General features: G+C 43.9%; 2 protein-coding genes across 2 annotated transcripts in view; one reads left to right on the top strand and one right to left on the bottom strand.

The window, feature by feature from the left end:
• The window catches only part of COQ8B (coenzyme Q8B), a 42,763-nt gene extending 39,416 nt beyond the window's left edge, over positions 1 to 3,347 (bottom strand). Inside the window, exons 1-3 of the mRNA XM_069943477.1 lie at positions 3,089 to 3,347; positions 2,028 to 2,072; positions 695 to 878 (exon numbers count right to left, since the gene is read on the bottom strand). Coding sequence (XP_069799578.1) covers positions 695 to 878; positions 2,028 to 2,072; positions 3,089 to 3,222 — 363 coding nt within the window. The 5' untranslated portion in view covers positions 3,223 to 3,347. The remainder of the gene's footprint in view (positions 1 to 694; positions 879 to 2,027; positions 2,073 to 3,088) is intronic.
• A 3,714-nt stretch (positions 3,348 to 7,061) lies between these two features.
• Positions 7,062 to 20,671, top strand: part of ITPKC (inositol-trisphosphate 3-kinase C) — a 55,079-nt gene continuing 41,469 nt past the window's right edge. Inside the window, exons 1-2 of the mRNA XM_069943476.1 lie at positions 7,062 to 7,214; positions 7,318 to 7,415. The gene's annotated coding sequence lies outside the window, so the exon portion shown is untranslated. The remainder of the gene's footprint in view (positions 7,215 to 7,317; positions 7,416 to 20,671) is intronic.

Raw genomic sequence — 20,671 nt, 5'->3', positions numbered from 1 at the left:
TAGGGGGCCCATAGCAAAATTTACTATGAGCCCGACACCCACTGAGAAGTCCAAAAACTGTATTCATTTCTAAGGTGATTTTATAACATCTTTACTGGGAAACTATCCGCTAGTTAAGACTAATCTAACCTGCTGATATGTTCCTTTTATCCATAGGGAGCTGAGGATGAAGGAAAGTTTCTTCTGTAAGTTCTGTATAGTGGTTTTAATGCAAGAGTCTTGCCTATCTGACCCGTTTTCTATATTGTAGGACTACATATGGTGATCGTTTTTATTTCTCTGTCCAATACCTAAACCACAGTGTGTGTGATGTGACTTGCTATAGGGACTTACTTGGACAGTTTTGCTATATCCCAATATTATTCATATGGTCCGAGGTCAGTGTGGTTTTATAGATCTGGCTGGTACGCCGGCAGGTCTTATGTTGACATTTTAAGTGGTTTTAATGTAGGGTAATGTTTGGGGTTTGTCTCCCTTATTGCTTTACTCCTGCATAGTCTTTGTTATGATATTTCTATAATGTTATAAATAAAGTATTTTTTGTGATGTGCTACCTTTTTGTGCATATGCTTTTTTCTTCTTGGGGAGTTATGTGTTATTTATATGCATTGGTTTAGCACTCCTTATTTATAGCGGTGCCCACTATTTTTATACATATATAACATGATAGGGAATGGCTCCACCGCTGACTTACTTGTATGTTGGTGAATGCCGTGCTCACACAACGCTCAGCTGTAGACTGCAGACATTTAATGCCGCTGCCTAAGGTGGATGTATTGGTCACCATTCGTAGTTCCTCACATCCCATCTTCACCACCGTCTGCGCCACACGGGATGCTCCCTGTAACACCAGGACCACCTCACTCCACATACTGTGTCTGAAATACAAAATCAGCAGAATTATACATTGTGGAAACGCATGATAGGTTATAGAGGCTATTGCCAACTTGGAAGCCTATCCCTGCAGTAGGTGTAAGTTACTAGTACAGTGTGCTGATATCACACATCTGAAATTGCATCTATGTTTTAGGGTCATACCCATACACACATCGAAAGACCAGAACATAGTCACTAGCCACATGAAAGTTACCCAACCAAATCAGAAACATAGCCTACTCCCAGGGGTCTATCTCAGGGATGGGGAACCTTTGGGCATCCTGCTGTTGGAAAACTACAATTCCCATCATGCCTGGACAGCAAAAGCATGGCTCAGTCATTAACTGTTAAAACCTTGATTATCCCCATAATGAGAACTTTTTAGACAGTTTTTTTTATATTACAAAAAGAAGGAAAAGTAAATATACAAGTTTCAATGGAAAGAAGTCTATAGCCTTTACCAAGACCTTGTAAACCTCAAAGCGCACTAAATGGGTTTAAGTATAGATTTTACAAGCATGAATTAGAGGCACATTCTATCCTGTAAAAGTTGTCTACATACCTTGTATATATATTGTATATATCTGCCTTCCAATTAGTTTTTAGGATTCATATTCTTACAATATCTTACACATACAGGCAGGTCAGAAGTCAGAAACCACCCAAAACCCTCCTCTCAAGTAGTAAAATAATTTACCCCACCACAATTGGTACAGCAGCCTCCAACATAACTTCTCCACTACACAAGCAAGCCCTATCCCACCACAGTAGTCACAGTACCAAGAATAGCTTCTTGAGCGCCCATTCTCCCCTCCGCATATAACTGTGTTATAAGGCAGAGCTTCCCACCCTTTTTCCATAACTCCCGTCTCCAGCAAGATACCCAGCCATGTAGAATTAGATCAGGTTTTGCATTTGACATTGGAGCCTGGGGTCCATAGTTATATGCTGTGGGGAGAGAGGGAACCCAGAAAACAAACCTGGCTCCAAAATCAAAATGCAGGTGATTTAAAAAAAAAAATAATAATAAATATATATATATATATATATATAAAACAACTATCATGGACAGTGCTGTACGTTAGTCAATTCCCATAAAACATTAGAGGGACAATTTAAGGACAACTCAGTACATGTTTAAAGAATCTCACCTGTATTCCTTTCCAAGTTTACAAAAGTTCTTATTCTGGGTAAATCTGGTTTAAAACGAGGGAAAAAAAAAAAAAAGAAAAAAAAAAAGATTACTTTATTAGTTTAATCACACTTTATCCTCATTTGAAATCAGCATGGTTGTGGATCCCACTAACAAGTTGTGCACAATCATAAAACAGAACAATTGTGCTCACTAGTAGTCTAGGTTTGGTCAACTGAAATGTCTATCAATCGAAAAAAAAAAAGGTTTTTAAATGTCTAAAGTTATGATCAATCACGGACTAAGTGTCCATACTGATCACTAGATACAGACAGAAGTGCAGCTATATCTAGCAGTGATCAATGGGGGTCAGAACACCCAGACCCCAGCAGATCAAAACTTTTGACACGTCTGTGACTTTTTTGACACATTAAAGTCTATGGTTCTGGTGCAGGTAACACCTAAATACCCTTTTTGAAGGTATCCTGATGTACACTGCCAATGAAACCCCGAAGCCTTGTTTAAAATGGGGCCTTGTGGTTCTACTGAAACCAGTCTAGTGCATTGGCATGTTCTATACTGATGTCATTTTGATTTAGCAGGATTGCAAGAACAGGTAGGAGGCAAGTTCTAAGCCAGGTTGGTCTGGTTGCTATAGGTAAGTGCTAAACTTTGCCTTTGCGCTAAGTCATTGACCAGAGATTAAAGGGAAACTATCAGCAGATGAATCTAACCTGCTGATAGCCCCTTATAGCGCCTGGGACGGTGAGGAGGAAGGTATGCATGTAACCTTCCTCCTCAGCCCTGCGCTGTTAGTTGGAGTAAACTTTACTCCGGTGCACGGTTAGGAGCACTGCAGCGTCATCTGGCCTGCCTCCATTGATTATCATTAGAAGGACCGGGCTGATGACACCACAGTGCTCCTAACCGGAGCAAAGACCGGCGCCAAGGACGAAGGTAACACACATACTATAAGGGGCTATCAGCAGATTAGATTCATCTTACCTGCTGATAGTTCCCCTTCTTTAAAAGAAATATGTATATCCCTGGAGATGGTGTAAAACAAGCAGCAATACTCACCTGCCCTGTCTCCCGCAGTTGCTGTGCTGATGCTCCTGGTGACCTGATGTTGTGTTATCACTGAGTGCAATGGAGTCCCACCTTATTGGTTGAGCAGACAGTTCACGCTGGGAAAAGGTATCACTAGGAACCATGAAGAAATGAGGACTAGGGGGGTGTCAGCATGGAGTGGGGGTAGGTATTATATTTTTACACCACTCCTAGACATATTTAAAAGAGTTTTTAACCCTGGACAATCTGGGGTATTCCACCCGGAAACTATTACCCTCCATCAACAGGACAGGCGATAAATATACAGTCAGATGTGACTATGCTGTAAGTGGGTTGAGCATGCACACTGCCCCTCTAGTAACTCTCCTATAGAGAATGGGTGGAGTGGTGGTGCGGTGCTGGAGTACCCCCTTACCTCCTCTAGGAAAACTTAGGTGATAAACACTAATCCAGCAATGTGACCCCCTTCACACTCAAATATATGAGGTCAGACCCCAACCGCTCATATACTATAGGGAAACACCCCTCACCCCTTTCAAAAAAATTAAAGAACTAGATGAAGTATAAGGGCGGTGTCATAACTTTCTATTATATAATCATTAGCTTCATATATATGGCTATTATATAACACATGTGAGTATAATATCCTATAGAGACATTGCTGGGGGAGATCAAAGATGGTGTAAAGTGAAACTGGCTCAGTTGCCCCTAGCAACCAATCAGATTCCACCTTTCATTTTCCAAAGAGTCTGTGAGGAAAGAAATGTGGAATCTGATTGGTTGCTAGGGGCAACTGAGCCAGTTCTACTTTACACCCCTTTGATAAATCTCCCCCATAATCCTCCCTATAAAGCAATGACAGGGGGTCTGCCCTCCATTAGGTAACACATCCCATAGTTATATAACACATACAGTAATGGCCACTATCTCCTCACCAGACTGCAGCTCCCAGCACAGCACCACACACAGGGCACATTATATACCGTATCTATAGCTATATATCACATACTCACCTCTGTCTCCCAGCAGGCACTCACTCTGCATCATCCGCCGCCATCTTTGATGAGGGCAACAACGGTGCTAAACAAAACCTCGGCAGTTCCAAAGCCACTCGGATCCCGGGACGTATTCGGGACCGTACTGCGTGCTACACGTTATCACCGACACTGCTTCACACACCGGGAATTACAATGAAAGGCACGTTCTCCTCTCAGCCAATCAAGGCGCACGTAACACCGACCAATCGCAGCGGGCGTCTAATCTGTCTGCTACCTGGTGACGAATGAAAGAAGCGATGTGATTGGCTGTCAGCCGAAGACCGCTTGAAGGTTAGGAAGGGAGAGACGGCAGGCGTCCACGTGACGCAGGGCGAGGAATGATTGACAGGTGAAAGTCACAGTGACGTAGTTATGAAAGGGGAAGTTGGCTGTAATTGTGTTATATATGTGCAGGTCACGTGGTGTCATGGATAGAAGATCCTGTGTAACTCCTCACTTTGTAACTTTCTAATATTCTGACCTTTATAACCTTGTCATTGTTTTGTCTATTTAGAAGTATGGTGGTTTATTCTTAGTGCTGTGATCTGTAGTTTTTATTGGTACCAGATTAGGCTAGATTGTGTTTTTTTTTTTTTATATTCTATATCATCTGATATATGATATAAAAAAAAAAAATCAGCAATTCTGGCGTTTAGCATTATGTTTGTGTTTATGGGGATTACCGTGCTGGATCAATAATTGGTTTATTTTAGTAATTCAGGCGATTCGGTGATACCAACTATATTTCGGTGTTTTTTTATTTGAAAAGTTAAACTTTTTTCAAGGAAGGGGTTTTTTAATACTTTTTTTCCCCCACAGGGTCCTACAACTTGTAACCATTACACTGATCAGCGCCATGCTACTACATATCATTGAACAGTAAGTTTGGTGCTCTGATCAGACTAAGGGTAATATTACACAGAACGATAATCGGCCCAATTTGGCCGATTATCGCTCCGTGTAATAAATACAGCGATCATCTGATGACAACGATCATCGGCTGATCGTTGATATAGGTTAGAGTCCTATTACACGGAGCGATTTTTAACGATTAACTTCTCACGATAAACGAGATTGTTTATCGTTAACCTGAAATCGTTCACCATATTACACAGAACGATAATCGTTAGTTACGATCGTTACTATGATCGTTTAATCCTTTTGATCCCAGCAAAACAATGAACAATGTGCAATTACATTTATACGCATCTGTTTTGATCTGGTTTTCCACTGACTTCCATTTAAAAAAAAGAAAAAAAGTGTTTTTTTTCTCCTTTTTTTAAACTTTTAGGGTACAAACCCACACACCGTATACGCAGCAAATACGCAACAAATACGCAGCAAATACGCAGCAGTTTGATGGTGAAGATTTAATGCTGAGTTCAGTTATTTAGATCTTATCTGCTGCGTTTTTGCTGCGTATTTGTTGCGTTTTTGCTGCGTATTCGCTGCGTATCGCAGCAGTAAATACGCTGTGTATACGGTGTGTGGGTTTATACCCTAAAAGTAACAATTAAAAAATGGAGACATTAAACAGACTGCAAAAATGCAATGTGAACCCAGCCTTAGGGCGTTACACTATATGGTAAAACTACCTACATTAGATTTAAGCCATAATCTTTCTGTGTGTATGCAGAAAAAAAGTTTCCCTACCCAGAGTTCCCCTTTAATCAGCAGTGACACTATGGCTGCTACAAAGGTCTAATAAAGGCCTCTGGCAGCCATAGCAACCAATCGGCACCCTGTTTTTGTGTTGCTGGGGTGTTAATCGGACTCTTGACAGGTCTCGCACCTGTCAGGTCACCCTCTGTATGCTGCGATCAATATTTATTGCAGCATGTAGAGGGTTAAACTGCTGGAATCGGACTGAAATCCACACCCGGTAGTTGGAGGCAGGTGTCAGTGGTAACATACAGCCGACACCTACCGCATATAGCAACAACCACAGGACTGATGTAAAGGCTCAGTAGGGCTAGGTTCCTTACAGCTCACAGAGTGTATGGCTCCCGCTACAATATCCCTCATATCTGTAAGGGCCGGGCATGTTACTGCCTGGTTCTATCTTTCTGGGAGTGATATACCTGCACCAGAGCAGTATAGGAGCAGCTTCCCCATAAGAAACACATGAATGTTTGGCCATGTTGGCCATTTAAGTGTATGGGGAGGTCAGGTGAGATAGCTTTTGGTTGTCTGACAGTTACTGAACGTGTATGGCCACCATAACACATTACAATACCTCTATAGTATATTATGTCTGTCGATGTAATACTGACAGATGGGCTATAATGCTCTTCCCCTCTCTGCTATTATGGTAACCCATCAACATAAAGGAGAAGGTGCCAATAAGGTGAAAGGCCACAATATCCTGGCAAAGTTAAAAAGCTTGGATTGAAGTTAGCCATTACAGAAGGATGATACCAGGGCCGGCGTCAGCACAGGGCTTACCCAGGCAAGTACCAGGGCCCACAGCGCCTCTAAAGGCCCAGAGAGGGAAAGGGGCCCGGTGTTCTAATGTTCAGCCCGCTCACTGTAGTGCAGGGTAAGTGGGCCAAACATACAAAACACCAGAGACGAAGCAGGACCTGCAGAGAGAGAGAAAAGGTTGAAGGACCTGATCACCTGAAAGAGAGGAAGAGGGCAAAGACTGCGCTATAAGTGCTCTGTGTCAGTCAGTGACAGTCAGTCAGTGTCTGTGTCAATCAATAATGTGTTTGTGTATGTTACTGGTGTCTCAAGTAATTGTGCATAGTGTGTGTATTATGGGTACATAGTGGATGGATGAGGGGCCCACTGAGGCTCTGCCCCGCAAAAACGTGCAGCTGTCCCTGCCTGATACTGCAGATGCATTGGCACAAAAGATGGCCTGACCATGCCGACCACAGCCATTGTCCCTATCCCCATGACAGTGCTTCTTCTCCAGCCGCAGTGACCTCCTCACACTTTTATCTGGGCCACCTTCAGCTCCTGTCAGGAAGTGAACAATCATCAGGGCTGGGACACGGCTACTTATCTACCGCCTATGGCTGACGGGCAGACTTCCACTCTGTCAGGTGTTCTCCGCCTATTCTGCAGGACTCCGGGACTGTCAGGCAGTGGAGGTAAGTTCAGTTGTGACATATATTATGATGTCTGGCTATATAGCTATCACTGTGATCTTGTTATTGGCTAACACTTCCCTTCTGTTGCCTCTTGTGTCATCAGTATTGTGAGCAAAAGGAAGTGTGAGCTAGCAGTCCGTGTGAAAGGCCAGTAATGCCCTCTTGTGAGCTGCGGAGTTAGATGGTCACTGACACAATCAGGTAAGTACAACAGAGACCCCTTGTTTCCCTTCATAGCGGTGATAGTGATGCCAATCCTGGTGATTCTGGTGCAAACACAGCTTCTTCCTGGTGCAGACAAGTATGTAGTGACAGCGCAGGGACAGGACACAGAACAATGTGAAAATATCTGATGATAAAGCTTCTCCTATCGCCCAGTCAGTGTTTGTGTTTATGAGGGCAGAGGTTGACGGTTAAAGGGCACATTTTTTTTTTTTGTAATTAAAAAACCTAGTATACAATGCTTCAAAATATAAAGCCATTCAGATTGTCCAAGCTTGACTAGTGATCTGTCTGTGTACATGTAACATGTTATTTCATTGTCCGTACTAACAGGGAGTACACTAGAGAAGAAGCTGGACATGACACGTGCTGCTTTTATAGACTGTACCCTTCCAAATTTCCTATATAGATGCCAAAGAGGGATGTCCCCTAATCAGAACCCTTCCTCTATGAGACCAGTACAGAGAGACCCCGACTGAATGTAATCTTTTACTGCTTTTTCAACTGATTTCAGAAAGTTATATAGATTTGTAATTTACTTCTATTTAAAAAATATTAAGTCTTCCCATACTTATTAGCTGCTGTATGTTGTTTTCTTTTTAGTCTGACACCGTGTTCTCTGCTGCCCAAGTCAGGAACTGTACAGAGCAGGAGAGGTTTTCTATGGGGATTTGCTGCAGCTCTGGACAGTTCCTGACATGGACAGAGGTGGCAGCAGAGAGCACTGTGTCAGACTGGAAAAAAAAAACGTTTCCTGCAGGACATACAGCAGCTGATAAGTATGGGAAGACTGGAGATTTTATAATAGAAGTAAATTACAAATCTATATAACGTTCTGAAACCAGTTGATTTAAAAGAAAAAGATTTTCACTGGATAACCCATGTAAAGCAAACCATGGTGAACATGAAACAAGCATGGGCCCCCTCTCTACAATACACCATGATTTACTCTAAAACACTGTGGTGTTTCAGAGAAATCATAGTATTAATAATGTGTCCCTCTGTCAAGGCCTAATAACATCCACCCTTCTAACTACCTAGATGCCATAGTTTCTATTGACTGCGGCATCTAGGGAGTAAAACTGCAGAGATCAGAGTTATCTCTGATCCCAGACGTTGCAGCAGATGCTAGACTGTGTACTACAACCCTGCTCCTACGGCTGATCCCACATGTGCACAGATTAGAGTGGCATGTCTAAAATGGACTGGCAGCTGACATACTATTTCATCATGAGTCATCAGGGGGGTCAGAGAGAACCTGTCACATTGAATTATGTCACTCTATGTACAAACAGCACGTTATAGAGCATAGGAGCTGAGCCGTATTATATATAGCGTTGTGTAAAAATATTCAGTATAACTTGTAAATTAATTATGTCTCGGCATAGGAGTCCAGTGGGCGGTCCTTATCAGCTATGGACAGATATCTCTGTATGCACAATTAAAAAGGAAATGCTGCCAGTAAGTGCGCACTGGACTACTAAGCCAAGATCAGCAGGATTGATAATCAGTAAGGGAAATGTGATCTTTTACACAAAACTATATATTAGTCTGCTCTGCTCCCCCGCTCTATAACAAGATGGCTGCAGACTGGATGGAGTTACAGGTTCACAGTCATAATGGTACCATGGCGGCAGAATCCATGGAAATGCAGGTAACCTCCCAAATAAGGAAAAGAATAGACAATGGCAGCCGGTAGAAGTGACGGATAGTAGTCGTATAAAGCGCGTAGGTCTATCGCGCACGTGTTTTGCGGTCTGGTTCATATCAAGCCCAAGTATAGGGCATATACTAAAGCGCCATTTCCTCTCCAGCTGGATAAGGCTGGGGAATTATAACTTCATTGTGATTGTGACTGAACTGGCAAATGTTCACAATCCACAGGAAGAGAAAGTATTCAGGGCAGAAGGTTTGATAGTCAGGAAAACAAGACATTGGGAACAATTATGTGTGTATTGTTTAGGCCAGAGGCACTGGAAACCTGGCAAGTGGCAATGGCAGAATTATCATATTGTATGGGATACATGGCTCTTATTATAGGGTCCTCTCTCCCTGTACCAGTCCCTTACTGTACAAGGAAATAGGGTGCTCTCTCCCTGTACCAGTCCCTTACTGTACCGGGGTGTAGGGTGCTCTCTCCCTGTACCAGTCCCTTACTGTACAAGGATATAGGGTGCTCTCTCCCTGTACCAGTCCCTTACTGTACCTGGATATAGGGTGCTCTCTCCCTGTACCAGTCCCTTACTGTACCAGAATATAGGGTGCTCTCTCCCTGTACCAGTCCCTTACTCTCCCTGAGATCAGCGATCTGTTTCTCTTATGGCTCTACTAGGCATTGATCCCACCTAGCCAGAATCCTGCTCCACACTGATGAGGGGCAACACCCCGAAACAGCTGTATGTGGATGGTTACCTGGCCTTGGTTCTTCCCTTGTCATTACATTGACTTATAGGGCCACTTAATATGGTGGTTGTGGTAGTTTCCTTACAGGAGCTGCCCCTCGGCTGGGTCCTTCCCGGAGGGATATCTGGCTAGTCCTATGTTTCGATACTCTTTGATGAGGCTCCACGGGCTTTTCTTTTGCATATTCATGTTTCCCAGGTGGCAATGCACCTAGGATTTCACTGCTTTGAGCGCTTTCATTAGCAGCCGGCAGTGTTGTAGTTTGGATGGTATCCCTGAGATCAGCGATCTGTTTCTCTTACTGTACCGGGGTATAGAGTGCTCTCTCCTTGTACCAGTCCCTTACTGTAATAGCCGCCTGATTATTGGTGTTCACTCCCTGTATATCCACATCTTGGTGTATATCCCGATTATTGCATGCCCACACATAATGATGGGTTTATGTGGCAATGTGGTGGTGAGATTGTGGCGCTATTGGTCCTCACCGGGATGAGTAGGCTTCGGTCATCCAATGCTGCAATACAGTACCTTTAAAGGGGTTAATAGGCCGACCACAGGGATCTGTTATACTGGAGAATTCTGGTAAATGTTTAACTGCCCTACACAGGCATTACAGCTTGTGTACGTTTTGTCCAGTACCCATAGGTTCATAATCGTAAATCATTCGAAAAAATGGTTGTCTGTGTCAAATAATTTTTTATTAAAGGGGTTATCCCATAATTCCATCCATAGAATAGGGGATAATTAGCTGATCGGTGGGGGTCTGACCACTGGGACGCCTTCCAGTCTCCAAAACGGGGAGAAAATGGACTGCGCTGCACATGTGTGACCAATTTTCCATTCATTCTCTATGGAGCTTAAAGGGGTACTCCAGTTAAAATCTTTTTCTTTCAACTGGTTTCAGAAAGTTATATAGATTTATAATTTACTTCCATTTAACATTCTTCAGTCTTTCAGTACTTATCAGTACTTATCAGTTGCTGTATGTCCTACAGGAAATGTTTTCCTTTTCAGTTTGACACAGTGCTCTCTGCTGCCATCTCTGTCCGAGACAGGAACTGTTAAGAGCAGGAAATGTTTTCTATGGGGAATTGCTGCTGCTCTGGACAATTTCTGACATGGACAGAGGTGGCAGCAGAAAGAACTGTGTCAAACTGGAGAGAATACACCACTTTCTGCAGGACATACAGCAGCTGATAAGTACTAAAAGATTTTAGATTTTTAAATTACAAATTAATATTGTTAATTATATTTATTAACAATATTTTCCCCGGTGTACCCCTTTACCTGGCTAATCATTTTAGCCAGCAGGGAGCTACACTCCCACCGATTTGATATTAATGACCTATATCAGATAGTGGAAAAATAGGGGTTGTCCTTTGCTGACACAGAGAAAATCTCATTGAAAAAAATTATATCTTTTTAGACCTATGTCTGGTTTTGGCTAAAAATCCTGACCAAAATACCAACCAAATACTGACCGCAAGCCTATGTGTGAAACCAGCCTGTCATCTGCACTCCCACAATGCACTGCTCTCATGAAACAGAATTCTAAATTTAGCTTTGGACCTGAATGGAGAAGAAAATATCTAATTAAAATCAGTTCCAGGCAGATAAAGGAAACTACTTACACAACTAGACCGCACTAGATTTGAATCTCAGAAAGTTATCTAGTGGCTGAAATCAGCTGGTATTGTTACTACACATCATCTCTGCAGTGGCCACTACAGGAGCAATGTGGTATTACAAGTTACCTATATAAATAAATAGGCAACTATATAATACATGGTCGTACTGAGTCCTCCAGGGTGGGAGCTGCTCTTTACAGTGAATCTCTATACAGGGTGACTGAGATTTCTTGATCACTGGCTTCTTCCCTTAATGTCTATATGCTTCAATAGGGCCTATAGATCATTTCATTGGATAACCCCTTTAATGATGGGATGTTTTAAAATGTTCAAAACTTAAAGGGGCACTCTGGTTAAATCTTTTTATTGTTCAATTGGTGTCAGAAAGTTGTATAGATTTGTAAATGACTTCCATTTGAAAATCTTAGGTCTTAGATTTGTAATTTATCTCTATTTGAAAATCTCAAATCTTTTAGTACTTATCAGCTACTGTATGTCCTGCAGGAAGGGGTGTATTCTTTCTAGTCTCACACAGTGGTCTCTGCTGCCACCTCTGTCCATAACAGGAACTGTCCAGAAATCACAGTTCCTGACACGGACAGAGGTGGCAGCAGAGAGCACTGTGTCAGACTGGAAATAATACACCACTTCCTGCAGGACATGCAGCAGCTGATAAGTACTGGAAGACTATATAACTTTCTGACACCATATGGTTTGAAAGAAAATACATTTCAGCGGAGTACTCCTTAAACGTTTTAATATAGAAACACAACATAACTTTGCAATCAGTAATATAACTTTAGGACTCTAAGCTTTCCCTTTTTCTGCCATTCCTGTGGTATTCTAGTATTACATTGCCCAGGGGGCTGTATTTAATTGAATGTATTAATAGCTATGGGCTCGGCCTCTATCTTGGCTGCTTTCCTATTGGCTCTGGTAACTATGAGGGATAGTTGGGTATACCAGAGCTGTCTGATCACAGACCGTGCCACCCTGCCAGGGCAAGGACCCGCGGCTGCATCCATGTAGGTATCGCCCCATGCACATAACAATGCATAGAGCTTTCTTATAGCTCCTGTAACATGTAATGATTTTTAATCTGTCGAGTAATTCTCTGCGGCCTGCGGTGGAATTGTTGTGATGCAAGGGTTAATAGCAGAGTCTGGTGACATAACATACAGCCGGGAGTACTTGTATGCGCTATATTGCGGTGTAAATGATATTTTGGTTCCGGGCAGCACTTTGTTATAGTTGTTATGTGTTTCTTTTTATATGGCTAGCTATGCAGGCAATGCCAAGTATTTTTGTTCTTTTTATGTCCTGTCCCAAATTTCGGCTAAACCTAATCACAATGGAGTTCATTCTTGGTTTAATTCTGCATAATCCACTCAGGCATTCCTGTAGCAAAGTGTAGAAGCAATGAATCAAGGTGCAGGAAATGTTATATACACTGTGTGTGTGTGTGTATATGTATATATATATACAGTGGTGCCTTGGATTACGAGCATAATTCGTTCCGGGACCGTGCTTGTAATCCAAATCCACTCTTATACCAAAGCCAATGTTCCCATAAGAAATCATTGAAATGTAGACAATTGGTTCCACACCCCAAAAATCATTTTATAATCATTATAGCAGCAGTGTGTATAGCTGAGTGTGAGCGCAAGCACATTATAGCAGCAGTGTGTATAGCTGAGTGTGAGTGCAAGCACATTTATAGCAGCAGTGTGTATAGCTGAGTGTGAGTGCAAGCACATTATAGCAGGAATGGAGAGGATGGGAAACACAAGGACTGATAGAGACTGCAGGGAGCATGAAGGAATGAGTAGGGCAGATGTTGACACAGTATAGCAGCACTCTCTGTCCGGGGAGAAAGGGGTTAAAGCTATAAAGAGATTACATCCACAGTCCTGTCCCCTGATGCAAGCCCCAGCCTGAAGTGGATCTGCTATAAATTGGAAGGTGAGAGAGACATCCTGGGTCAGAGTACTGTGCTGCACGCTCCCACCAAATACCAGGAGCTCTTAAACCAAAGCAATGCTCTTAAACCAAGTCACAATTTTGAAAAACTGTGAGCTCTTCTTGCAAAACGCTCTTAAACCAAGTTACTCTTAAACCAAGGTACCACTGTATATATATAATATTTAGTTAGTTCTGGGCAGCAGCCATTGGAAGAAATGATTTCTTAACCCCCTGCATATATGTGAGAAAGCCATGTACACAAAGAAAACCAAAATAAGATGGAGCCCCCACCCTCAGGCCATCATAATCCCCATTCTGGGATAGGAGGGTTGACTACTTAAAGGGGCATTCCAGTTTTCATCTTATACAGGTAATTCGTTCATTGCATCATTTCAAATATGATTTCTGTATAGATTCCTTAAAGTTTTCAAGATCTCTGCTTGCTCTCATTCAGTGTTTACTTTTAGGCTATGTTCACGCAACATGTTTTTTTTAGGACAAGAGCGGCCGTTCTTTGTATTGAAAACAACGGCAGTTTTTATCGTAAAATAAAGTGTTGCATTAAAGTCAATGCAAACAGCGGACGTTAACTCAATGTATTCAAATGGCTGTTGTTTGCGATGGCCATGGAAATAATTAAACAGCTGTTGTGCTTTTAAAGAGGACTTGTCAACCCGGCTGCCAGGGCAAAGCCCGCACAGTCACCCGGTGGAGCTTCCTGGAAGTCTCCCTCCTGGACCCGATCCCGGCGCAGACAAGATGAATCTGATGTCCATAGAAAATGAGTGGAGCAGTGATCTAGGTTCTTCCTTTTCAGGCCTAGTCTGATCTTCATTTACTTCTTCCTGAACCTGGTTTGTTCCTGATCGCCCTTAGGGTACTATTAGACGGGCCCATGAAGGCCCGATAATAAATGTTTACTGGGCCTATTACACGGCCCGATAATCATTTAACAAGGTCTTCAGGGACATCGTTACCCATGTCCTTGCAGCCCTTGTTTAAACGTTATACATTACCTGTCCAGGTTTCAGGGCTCCTCTTTCTCTGTGCTTCTCCCCGGGTCCTGCGCGCTCCAGCTTCAGAGTGGCCTGTCTCAGCTGATAGGCCACTCAGCCAATCACTGGGCACGGCGGTCCCGGCCAGTGATTGGCTTAGCGGCTTGTCAGCTGACAGGCCACTCTGAAGCTGAAAGCGCGGGACCCGGGGAGAAGCACAGAGAAAGAGGAGCCCTGAAACCTGGATAGGTAATGTATAACGTCACTCGCCGTCACACGTAGCGGTGCGCGGTCGGCGCCCATCAATTATAGTTCAGAACCTATATGAACAATCGATGACAACAATCATCGGCTGATCGTTGTCTTTATTACACGGAATGATAATCGGCTGAATCGGCCCTATTCGGCAGATTATCGTTCCATGTAATAGTACCCTTAGGTTGCATTCACACGTTCAGTGATTTTCCCGGTCCGGGATTGTGGTCTGGGAGCTACCTCCGTGATCCGTGCAGAACAGTCTGTTTTGCATCCGTGTCCGTTTTTTTCAGGAATCTGTTTTACAGCATTTTAAATTACATTGATTACATCACATCCGTATTTTTCACGGATGAACACGGATGTCACATCTGTGTACATCCGTGAAAAACACGGATCTCATTGATTTCTATCAGGGAAATCAGATCCGTGCTTCCTTTCCGAGTTATGACATGTCCTATTTTTAAACGGAATGGATCACGGATCCGTGAAATCACAGAACGTCTGAATAGCCCAATAGAAAGCAATGGGCTGTAAAATTGTCTGTGCGCACGGACAACTTCCCAGAACGTGTGAATGCAGCCTTATGATTAGCCCATCGAAGCCTCTTCTGGTACTTGTGGTACCTTCTTGCGGCCCAGACAGTGCCAATCTAGGTGGCCCCCCAGGCACTTGCCCAATCCACCAGATTGTCAGTGCAGGCCTGCTTCTTGGGGTTTCGTTTTTTTTACTTCCTAATCACAACCTCTGGCCTGTTCTACTGTGAAGAAATAAGCTGCACAATACACTGCGAAAATTCTAAACCACCCTTAGAATTTCTGCAGAGTATTTAGATACTTTGGACTGCAGTTTGGATGGCGCTTGGCCTTATTTATAATGAAAACGTCTGCTTCCTGCATTTCTAATATAGATTTTAAAAAATATTTTAGAGTGTGATACACGCCAACGTACGTGCTGAAAATCTGTGTGAACACAGCCTGAAAGGGAGTCAGTCGGGTCACTTTCATATAATGAGTTAGAAAGATAGAAAGTGCTGGACTGATTCCGGGAAATGTAATTATACATACACATTTTGCAGAATATTGCAACAAATTCCTTATAAAATCATTTTATCCTGGCTTATGGCTGAAGGTGCCCAGGAGGTGTGTCCGAGCCCCTCGGGTGCCATAACATCACTTGCCTCCTTGATCCCTCACCCCTCCTTTTTCAGGTTGACTGATGTTTGAGCTCAACTTGGGATTTGGAGACTGGGAGCTGAACCCTAAACGTCAAGCAACCTGGAGGGGTGATGGAGCAGGGACACATATGCTGTATGCATCATTCACCACTCATTCTGCTGTATATTTGTGAGGCTAGTTGGGCTCCCTCTGCCCACTTAACGTGCATCAGCCTGGAGGTGTGTAGCTTTTAGACCTTGACAACTCAAAACAGGAGAGGTTTTCTATGGGGATTTGCTTCTGCTCTGGACAGTTTCTGGACAGAGGTGGCAGCATACGCCATTTCCTTCAGGACATACAGCAGCTGATAAGTATAGGATAGACTTGAGATTTTTAAGTAGAAGTAAATTACAGATCTATATAACTTCCTGAAACCAGTTGATTTGAAAGAATAAGATTTTCGCTGGACAACCCCCTTTATGTGTGGAATCATTTAAAGATACAGTATATTCTCTCCTGTGGTGTAGTTTACTTGCAGTACCACTAGAGGGCACTATAAGCCATCACCGATCAAACTCACAATGTTCTCTGCATCTATATTGATAACTATATATTTTTAAATATAATTGTTTTTAATATACTGTTTTGTGCTATATGACGATATGAAAGACGCATATCATTAGTCATTTACTATGAGTGATGACTACGGCTTCATTATTGGTATTGGTGAATCTGTGGTGACTTAACCCATGTTTCCGACAGTTAGAAATCTGTTCCATTGATTAGAAAATTTTTGGCCCGTGCTTCTAAATGTTCCTCCTTGATAGTTAATCTTTACTGTCATAGAGTATCATAGCTACTGCAAAGAGTTTCCCTTATGGGTAATATATAACACTGATTTGTATTGATGGTAATTATTTCCCATAGAATGAGAGCTAAATATTCTAAAGAAAAGTGAAAAAACACTCAAGAATTTTTTTTATTTTTTTTTTTAAGTCCTAAAACTGTTATATGTAAAATAATGCACATGGGAAATCCTAATATCTGAGTATTGTATTAGGGGATCTGTGTTAGCAAAGACTTCAGAGGAGAAGGATTTAGGGGTATAAAAAACTTTAGACATGTCAAAAGTTTTGATCAGTCTGGATCTGAGTGCTCAGACCATGACTGATCGTGAGAACGAGACGGGAAAAGACTACACTCAGTTCTCTCCCGGCTCTGTGTCACATGATGAGTCGGACTCATGATGATTGACATTGTTATGGGTCAAGGTCGGAACACTCAAGACCGATCAAAACTTTTGACATGTTTCTCTGACATACCATGAAAAAAGGATCCAACAGAACCTGAAAAATCCGTAGAAATGCCTTATTGTATAGAAGAGATCGGATGCACGTCAGTTGGACTCCAATCCCTGAAGGAGATTGTGTCATATCAAGAAGAAAGTGATCCAGCAGCATCCAGTGGCATGAAAATCAGTGGGATTTATTCAAGCAACATGCACAAGGGCAACGTTTCGACCCAAGGCTTGATAAAGATCTCACTGAGTCGAAAAGATGTTCTTGTGTACGTCGCTTGAATAAATTCCACTGATTTTCGCGCCACTGGATGCTGCTGGATCACTTTCTTCTTGATGTTTCTCTGTCTAAAGTGTTGTTGTTTTTTTGTTGTTTTTTTAATACCAACAGTGACACTTTAAGGGGAACCTGTCACCCTGGGCAGCAACCCATGCCCTCTCCACCCCTGGACAGAGTACCACATACATACCCGCTTCTGCGTGTCATGTTGCCAGTCCGCCATGGAGATCTGACCGCCAGCTTATCTGCTCGCTCAATATGCAAATAAGCGGAGATGAGTCTGATGGCCATAGGAAATCCCTGCTCCAGTGATTTCCTATGGCCATCGGACTTATCTCAGCTCATTTGCATATCGAGCGAGCAGTTGAGCCAGCAGTCTGATCTCCGTGTCGGGACTGGCACCAGGACACGCAGGTGCGGATATGTATGCAGGGCCGTCTTAACAGCATTATGGGCCCCTGGGCAGAGGTGCGAATTGGGCCCCACCCCCCGCGGCCGCCGCCATCAAAACCCCCCATCTTTGCAACGCCGCCCCTAGCCAGTACAATTACGTACAATAAAAAATACAAATTATTGTTAACATAAACTTTAATTCACAACACAGTCTTTCAGCAGCGCAAAAACAAAAAATAACCGTGCGTGCCGCCTTAACCAAACCAGACCAGGTTGGCTTCAAAGTATCCAAAAAACGCAATGGAGACAGCACTTCCAACAGCAATCTGCAGGGTTTATTGTCACACCAGTGCAGCATGTCTCATATATACAGAGGGGCAACAACATGACTATTATATATGAGAACCATGTTGTCTCCCTGTATGTATACTGTATAATACAATATACAGGGAAACAACATGGCTTATATATAGAGAGAAGGGCAAAACAACATGTCTTATATATACAGAGGGGCAACAACATGACTATTATATTATATATGAACCATGTTGTTTCCCTGTATACAGAATACAGGGAAACAACATGGTTCATATATAATATAATAGTCATGTTGTTGCTCCTCTGTCTATAAGAGACATGTTGTTTTGCCTTTCTCTATATATATGCCAGATAACAAGCAACAAATATTACCACCGCATACTGACTAACACCACCGCTGCTACTGACTAATCCACTGTACACAGATCACTATCACCTCATCCAGTCATATAGAGGTACCCAGCTCTACACAGGTTCTGTACACCATATACATTACAGTGCAGATACATCAAGGGACTCCCATGGGACGTCTTCTCTGATCAGAGTTCTTCCCTTTTCATCTTCTTTTCCATTTGCCCTGTGCCGTTATGAGAACTTCTCCGAGCCACGAATCCACAGAATCTGCCAGACAGACATATTAGGCTCCACACTCTGTCACCATCCTCATCTCTCTACACACTGCACATCTGTATTGGCCCCTTATAGATAGCTCCCCCTGTATTACCCCCTTATAGATGGCTTCCCCCTGTATCCCCCCCCTTATAGATGGCCCCCCTCTGTATCCCCCCCCCCGTATAGGTGGCTCCCCCTGTATTACCCGCTATAGATGGCTCCCCCTGTATTACCCCCTCATAGATGGCTCCCCCCTGTATCCCCCCCCCCGTATAGATGGCTCCCCCCTGTATCCCCCCCCCGTATAGATGGCTCCCCCGTATTCCCCCCTTACAGATGGCTCCCCCGTATTCCCCCCTAATAGATGGCTCCCCCCTGTATCCCCCCCTCGTATAGATGGCTCCCCCCTGTATCCCCCCTCTCGTATAGATGGCTCCCCCCTGTATCCCCCCCCTCTCGTATAGATGGCTCCCCCTGTACCCCCCACTCGTATAGATGGCTCCCCCCTGTATCCCCCCCTATAGGTGGCTCCCCCCTGTATCCCCCCCTATAGGTGGCTCCCCCCTGTATCCCCCCTTATAGATGGCTCCCCCCTGTATCCCCCCCCCCTCTCGTATAGATGGCTCCCCCCTGTATGCCCCCTATAGATGGCTCCCCTTGTATCCCCCCCCCTGTATGCCCCCTATAGATGGCTCCCCTTGTATCCCCCCCCCTCGTATAGATGGCTCCCCCCTGTATCCCCCCCTATAGATGGCTCCCCCCTGTATCCCCCCTATAGATGGCTCCCCCGTATTCCCCCCTTATAGATGGCTCCCCCCTGCACAGCAGATAAAAAAAACAAACACCCAACTCACCTACCAGCGCTCCCCCGTCGCTGCTTCCTCTCCTCTTCTGCCCCCGGCTGATGCGTCGCTCCCTGGGGTATTCTCTGGGAGCGCACACATCCGGAAGCTCACTGAGGTTCCTGATGCGTGTGCTCCCGGAGAATCCCCCGGGGAGCGACGCATCAGCCGGGGCCGGATTTCCTCTTGCGACCGCAAGCAAGAAAGTGAAGGGGAAGGGGGGCGTGCAGGGCCGTCTTACCCATTGGGCATGGGAGGCGGCTGCCCAGGGACCCCTGCGTCCTAGGGGGCCCCTGCCTGCTGTGACAGCGGGCAGGGGCCCCCTAGGACGCAAGGGCCCCCGGGCAGCCGCCTACCATGCCCAATGGGTAAGACGGCCCTGTATGTATGCAGTGCCCTGTCCATGGGTGGGGTGGGTTTGGGGGCTGCCCAGGGTGACAGGTTCCCTTTATCTGTATAGACCGTAGGAAAGAAGAGAAGAGTGTGCGTGTGTGTGTGTGTGTGGGGGGGGGCATGACTATAACTTTTACATAGGTGAAAAGGGCTTAATAACGCTCAGGAGTAGAGTGTTTTTAATAAGAACCTGAACAAGGGGACACAATATGAAATTAATTGGGGGACTCAACATGAGAAAATATTACATTACTAAAAGAGTAGTAGATGCTTGGAACAAACTTCCAGCAGATGTGGTTGGTAAATCTACAGTAAGTGAATGTAAACCTGCCTGGGATAAACCTATATCTAAGAAAGGAAATCTTATATGACTCTTCTGATTCTTGGAAATGTGGATGTCACCTGACCGATCCCACAGGATCGGCAGCCATAATCTCCTCATACACTTCCTCTTCTCTCACTAGTCTGTATTGATCCCTGTAAGACGAGACTGGGTTCTTTCTTCTATGACATCACTGGAATGTGTATAGTAGCAGGTAGTAGTATCAGTATACAGCCTGGCGCTGCTGCTATGTCTCATCCTTGTGTCACTGTAAATCCCCGCGTCTGGTTTCAGGTAGAGCCGGGGTTGCAGTAAGCCGTGCCTACAGCTAGGTGCAGGCAACATAGGACGTAATGGCCGCCTGCACAGATTTTTCTT

The sequence above is a fragment of the Dendropsophus ebraccatus genome, chromosome 10 (genome assembly GCF_027789765.1).
Source record: "Dendropsophus ebraccatus isolate aDenEbr1 chromosome 10, aDenEbr1.pat, whole genome shotgun sequence".
Lineage (NCBI taxonomy): Eukaryota > Metazoa > Chordata > Amphibia > Anura > Hylidae > Dendropsophus > Dendropsophus ebraccatus.
The sequence above is the reverse complement of the archived record's forward strand: the minus strand, read 5'-3'. Positions and strand labels throughout refer to the sequence as shown.